Source organism: Meleagris gallopavo, chromosome 13 (assembly GCF_000146605.3).
Source record: "Meleagris gallopavo isolate NT-WF06-2002-E0010 breed Aviagen turkey brand Nicholas breeding stock chromosome 13, Turkey_5.1, whole genome shotgun sequence".
Classification (NCBI taxonomy): Eukaryota; Metazoa; Chordata; class Aves; order Galliformes; family Phasianidae; genus Meleagris; species Meleagris gallopavo.
Genome location: NC_015023.2, coordinates 2,141,625 through 2,148,252, shown reverse-complemented (window position 1 = coordinate 2,148,252; position 6,628 = coordinate 2,141,625). Strand labels below are relative to the sequence as shown.

The 6,628-nt window shown below is 36.8% G+C and overlaps 1 protein-coding gene across 1 annotated transcript in view; it reads left to right on the top strand.

The window, feature by feature from the left end:
• LOC100543167 (transcription initiation factor TFIID subunit 4-like) overlaps nucleotides 1-3,786 on the top strand; it is a 29,143-nt gene extending 25,357 nt beyond the window's left edge. The window contains exons 9-10 of the mRNA XM_031555388.1: nucleotides 3,337-3,509; nucleotides 3,710-3,786. Coding sequence (XP_031411248.1) covers nucleotides 3,337-3,509; nucleotides 3,710-3,786 — 250 coding nt within the window. The remainder of the gene's footprint in view (nucleotides 1-3,336; nucleotides 3,510-3,709) is intronic.
• The last annotated feature ends 2,842 nt before the right edge of the window (nucleotides 3,787-6,628 follow it).

Sequence of the window (6,628 nt, the reverse complement as noted above, 5' to 3'; positions counted from 1 at the left end):
GCGGGCGCGCGGCTCTTTGCTCGGCCTTTCTTTGGCGGAGCTTTTTCAAAGTTGGCGTTTTCCCGCTGCTCCGCGTGTTGCGAGCCAAAGGACGGGCGCCCGTCTGAGGACGAGTCCTGGCCGACTGGCTGGTGTGAGCGAGGATGTGGTTGGTTTAGGGTACTTTGCTGCTGGTGCAAAGTAGTTGTGTCTCTTGTTTGACGAGTACTTGTTTCCTCTCTTTGGGAGAGTCGTGGTCACGGTAAGTTATTTTGTAACGGTGTAAAAACAGCTGTGCACCAGAACAATCTGGAACGCGTTAACCAGGAATCACGGCTCCCTTGAAGTGCTCTGCAATCTGCTGTACTCTTGATATGGAGAAAAGTTTTCTGTTTTCAGGGAGTGCCTTCGATGGGGACCGGGTGACCATATCCACTATGCAGTCCGGTTTAATGTAAAGTTCTTCCTTTTGGTGTGTGTGACTGTGTCACTCCTTGCTGGTTATTCACAGCTGTGCCATCACTGCATTTTGTTTCCAGCCCTGTAGAAGCCCCCGTGTCCTGCTTGTTCCCCTTTTAGTTTCTTCGTGTTGTTTTGTAAAGATGTGAGTTTGGCTGATGAATCAGAGCAGCATCTCCCCATCCTGGTAATTCCTACTTCACCGCGTACTGCCTTACTTAAACGCTTACAGGGTCGCAGTCTGTGCTCCCATGCTTAGATTGCAACATTACAAAAAGTTGCCAAGTTTGTTACAGATCTAAGAGATGAATTGACATTTTAATTTTTTTTCTTTTTTTTCTTTTTTCTATTGATGTTGACAGCATGGTACTACCTGAGATACTGATGCAATCTGAAATAATTTATTTCTTTCACCATGTTTCTTTTAATAGCTTTTTTTTGTTGTTGTTGTTAGCCAAGATAAATTGAGCAAAATGCAATAGAAGTGTGCTTCTGGGTGTGCTGTAGTAGTTTGTGTATTTGACTGCAGCTTATGAAACTCCTGCTCCAAATTCTGATGCTCCAGTTGGATAAAGCTCAGTGGTTTCATGAAGACCTGACTAACTCAAAACTAATAAGGGGTTAGTTTAAAAATATGTGGCTATATTCCAATTATATTGTTAGCTTTAGCCATTGATTTCACATTTTTAATATGCTTGATAAATACTAACTACCTGTGATAAGTTGTGGCATGACTTTGTATGAAGTTTCTGCAGCTTATTGCCTTTGTTCTGGTTTGTAGTTTTTAAACAGAAGGGGAAAACAGAGCCCTTGAAAGCAATCTTGTCAGAGGTTTAGAGACAGTTCTGGAAATAATGTGTGTGGAAAATGCATTACTTGAATTTAATTTTGTTACTAGATAGCTTGAAATCCATTGAATTTGCATTAACAGGAGGATAGCATGTTCGAAGGATAAGAGTAATTCAGAAAATACTTGTTATTTTTGATTAATTACTCTTTAAGTTTGTGCATCATTATTAAATGATATTGAAACTCTCCTATTGTGATCTTCTGCCTAACACAGAAGTTTAGAATGAGTTTATTTTAGCAAATAATACTAATTAGCATACAATAACCAGCACCAGCTCTAGCACTTCATACCAGCTCACGAGTTGGATCTTTTAAAGCTGACAATAAGGAAGAATTAATCTCCTTGTTTAACTCAATTCTGATAATCTGACTGCTTCTTGCATGCTGCAAAATAAAAGAATTTTCAAGTCCTCAAAGCTGGATTAAAATATAAAATTGCTGCACGAACATGTATGCGTCTGTAGAAGTATTTATATCTGCAAATTGTATTGAAACCGTGTGGCACGCGTTGCAATTAATTTGTCTATCCTGTTCATTTTTTTTAAATTTAGATTGAATTTTACAAGGTTGAAAAAGTAATTAACAAGACAGATGTGAATTGGTGTAATGCCAATAGAATGTGTACTTTTTTTATGTGGTATGCATTATCCTCTAAGGATTTTTACCATTAGGTTCACGACGCTCAGAGGAATGGTATCTGTTCCGCACACTGGAGCAGTGTTTTAATATTTGTTTGTCCAGAACAGCAGATATTGAATACATCATCTGCTTATGGGGTTTTCTACAAATCATTAGGTCTGGTGCTGGAAGGGTTGATGCACCTAGAAAGTTACCTTTTTAAGATTTGTTGTTGTTGAACTCTTCTTTTAAAAATTACTCATCAGGCTTTGAGAGAGATGTGATCGTATCCTTTGGATGAGGTCCTCGCAGTAGCTCTGTATGCTTTTTACCTTAAAACTCAATTCCCACAGCTCTTGAGTTCATAGTGGCAGAAATGTGTTTTCTGTTTATGATTTTTGTAGTGAAGGTGGCTGGGAGCACCCAGGACTCATTGAGTGAGGGCTTCTGTTGCAGCTGCAATTCAATTGTGTTCATCATGGGGCTGGGTTCTGTGTTTCTATGTCAGAGACTGAAAAGTGGCTTCTTAGTTCTGACTGAACTAGAAAAAACGCACTACATGCTTGCAGTGACCTGGAATAAGTGTAAAAGTCCAGGTGATCCAGGGGCCAGCTTAGCCTTTGGGAGCTCCTTTTTGACCTGCTGATAGTGGAAAACCAGGGCAGTTACACTAAGGGCAGACCTGGATGGCACCGAACGGATGTGTAGAAGGGCGTATTTGTGAGGCGTATTATGAGAAAATAAAAGTATTTTCATTTACATCCAGAAAGTACTCTCTTCATTTAAAACAGTTCCTTGGAATTTTTCCTCAAACACCCATGCTTCTAATTGTGTTGGGCCTCTGGGTGTGACAGTACTTTTTCTTCATGTCCAAACCTCCCAGTACAGTGATGGTAGGTGCTGAATAAATTCATGTGTCAGAGCTCAAACATTAACTAGATCTCAAATATCGTATACTCAGAAATGTGTCTGGATTAATGTTTGCATCTACACGTTCCCTAACGCTGTTGTTTTAGTAAGCTCTCATGTCATTGTCCCTGGTATGTGCAAACTGAATGTTGTTCTCAGCAAATAGACCATTGTTATAGTTTACTTTAGTGACTATTTCTTTCAAGTTTTATTCTCCAAAACTTAGCTATACTTCTGTGCATCACTGCACATGTATATGCTCAAGTTACCATTTGTTTTGGTCACCATAAACTACAGGTGTTTGAATTTCAAACTAACTTGAGTAGTTTCTGTCTGCTGGTGGAAGCTCCTTTTCTTCATTGAAGTAAAATCTCATATTGCACCCCAGTAAAAAGAAAGGTACGGGATAAAGAAAAAGGGACAGTGCTATTGTTGTTTTTATTCTATATTTCACAGTTATGTGATTCCTTATAATTCGTGTTATTCTTTATTCTATAGTTATTGTCACTTTATTCTTACTAGGCATGGTCTTGGTGCGCACGGATGCTGGACAACTTGTGATGGTGCCTCAGCAGGCTCTAGCCCAGGCGCAGATGCAGGCTCAAGTGCAGACACAGGGACAAGGTCCTACCAGCATTTCACCTCGACTTTCAGTGCCCACAAGTGGCCCAGTTTTTCGCCTAACAACAGCTCAGGTATGTCTGGCTCAATTTCACCTTGCTTTTGTGTGTTTCATTTTCCTCTGTCTTGTACATTATCAGTTCTTTGACAAATGTGCTTCCCATGCACACACTTTTTTTTTTTTTTTTTTTAAATTGACAACCAGGAAATACTTATTCAAATACAGTTTATTTTCAGTGGCTTGAATTTTTTTTAATTTTTTTTTTTTTTCCAGAAAAATCTACTTTGCAGGCTTTCTCAAGAGCCTTTTTGGGCTGTGAGTTCATTGGAGGTCAGAAGGCTCAGTCTTAGACAGAAATCAGTTTGGAATTTGTGCCACTGACTTAGTAAATGACTTTGTTCCCTCTCTGAGTCATTGTGATATTCCAGCACGGTGAATGGATGTACATGATCACTAGATTTCACTAGTAATTAGAAAAGAAAAAGCAAAGCATGTTCTATGCCAGAATTCACAGTAGTTAAATTTTTGTAGTATACTTTATTTGGGAGAAAGATTTGATTCCTCTGGTTCACTTCTGTTTTATTTTCAAGGATGAAAGTGTGGAGTTTATTTATTTATTTATTTAAAATTACTTTGTAAACTTTTTTTGTTTAAAATTCTGTAAGGATGCTGTTAGCTTCAAACTATGTATGACCTGTGCTTAACTATCTTACTAGAATGTAGAGGTAAGCATCTTCAGATGTATAGGGCTGTTGTGCTATGATAATTACAGGCAGAGTGAAAGGTAGCTTTGCCTAAGTTCACTGTTTATAAAAGAGATAACTCTGAATGAAACCAGGTGAAAAATATGCCTTTATAATTTCTGATTGATTGTTGGTTGGTTGAAATATCTTAAATATGTATATTAATATTTGATTGCTGTCACATTATATGCTTTGTGTTTTACATCATGTTTGTAGTTTAAGAGATTGTTTAGTTAAAAAGTAAAAGCAATGGTAAATTTTTCAGAAGAGAAGGAAGCCAGAATAGAATTGCATAATTGAAAATGAGGTAATCTAAACCGTAGAGTAGCCAAGTAAAATGCAAGTTTTAGATGTGAATGTAATAGGAATATTGTGTAGCTCAACAGAATGTATCTCAAGAAGAGATAAAAGCCTGGAAACGTTTGAAAAACTTTATGCTGTCAGAAAAAAGGGTAAGTGCAGTATTAGATGGAATATTCTAAAAGAACTCTGCGGGAAGGGCAGCTGGTTAATATCTAAATTTGTGTGATCTGAAAGGATGAGAAGATTTGTAAAAATCCTTCAGAGATAAATATGAGATGTCAGGAAAATAAACACAGTGACAGCTTATATTGATTTTCAAGTGTTTTTTTTTACTGATTTGACACAAAGAAAAATCTGGATAATGTTCATTATTTAGTTTGTATGTCTGTTATTGGTTGTTTGCTTTCTTGCTTTGTTTGTTTGCTTTTAAAATAAATGCATTACTTCTTTATTATTGACTACAACAGAATATACAGTGCATACTCTAGCAACGGATTCTGAGATGAGTGTATAGCATAAATGCATAACAGATCATGGGATGGGACTGCACCAAGAATATGACCTCAGTCTGTTAAAATGAATTAGGTTTAGTTGGTTTGGTTTCATACTGTAAGTTTTCGTGCAACTTTAATTGCTGTGGGTAGCATTCAGAATTAAAATTCAGAGTGGAAACATCCATAGGAAATTACACATTAACAAATAGTTTGTTATTTGAGAACATATGAGGAGTACATCTTTATTGTACGTAGAATCTTATGACAAAAATGCAGTTCTGCTTGGCTGCATGTGTTCAATCTTTATTAGAAGATTGGAATTTGTATGTGTGCACAACAGATGCTGGGAGTTGATCATATTGGCCTCAGGCAGGTGTTCTCCAGTTATATGAAGCTGTTAAGATTGTGGAAATAGTGTAATCTGACGTGCTGGGTTTTTGTAAAAATTAAGCTCTGAGGATACTGCATGTTCGTGTGTGGTAGAGATGCTAAAAATATGAGGGAGCTAGTTCTAGTATTAGGATGATGTAGTTGTTTTTCTGCAGGATTCTGAGTAGCTAGATAGCCTGCAGAGCATTAAAGGTATTTCTTTATACTTATTTGTGTTAATTAACAGATTGAGAATAGAGACGAACGGTGCCTTAGGAATGGTAAGTGTCTTACAGCATGCAATAGTTCAGGTATTTTTAAGGTGGTGGGATTTGAATCATGGTATTGTAGCCAGTCAGGATTCATCTGCTTTGAGAGACCTTTGTAGTCACTGCCCAGGCAGTACTGCGTTTCTTTAATTGCTGTCATTAAGAAAGACAAGAAATATTTAACAATGTCCCTCAAAAATACACATTTTTGTACAATAATGACTCTGTGGTATGTCGACTCTTTGATTTTTACAGTGCTTATTGTATATATGTTTGACATTGAAATGTAATTTGAAGATAATGACTTGAGGCATTTTAAAGCCACACTGTAAAAATCTAAATTCTAAAGGTTTTATCATATCAGAACTAGATATTAGACTTTCATTTGGTCAGGTGGAAGTTTATAACTAGAAGTTTTTGGAGGCAATGTCCAGTGATAAATACTATGCTGAGTTTTTGGAAGTGTCACTTATTTGAGGAGTCATTCTGGTTAGCCAAGAAAAAGGATGAAGCGCTAAAATGCAGAGAGGTGTATGTACTGAAAAAGAATTCATCCAGTGAGTTAGTGCTCAAAGTATTTTCTAGGATATCAGATCTTACTACAAAGAACGTGTTAGTCAATGTCTACTTCATAGCTCCTCTATTTGCTTTTCTTTAGTTTGTACTGATTTCTAGCCAGCGTCAAATACCAGCTCAGTAATTGTTTTCAGTGTTACTGATGTAATTTCTATGTGCACTTTAAAAAATTATGTTAAAAAGTATGTTATGAGCTACGTAGTTAGATGTAAAATAAGGGTTATTAAATTATATCACAAAGAAATTGTAAAATCTGGTAGTTAGCTTTGGCAACTCAGTGAGTGCTGAGAGTGAGAGCAGCAGAATATAAAAGGAACAACTTTAAAAATAACAAGAAAGGTAGTTTGCAAAACTAACAGAGTGTGCCTCTAAAAATTGGAAGCTCTGTGAATCTCTTTTCTCTCTCTCTCTCTCTCTCTCCTCTAACAAAAAAAAAAA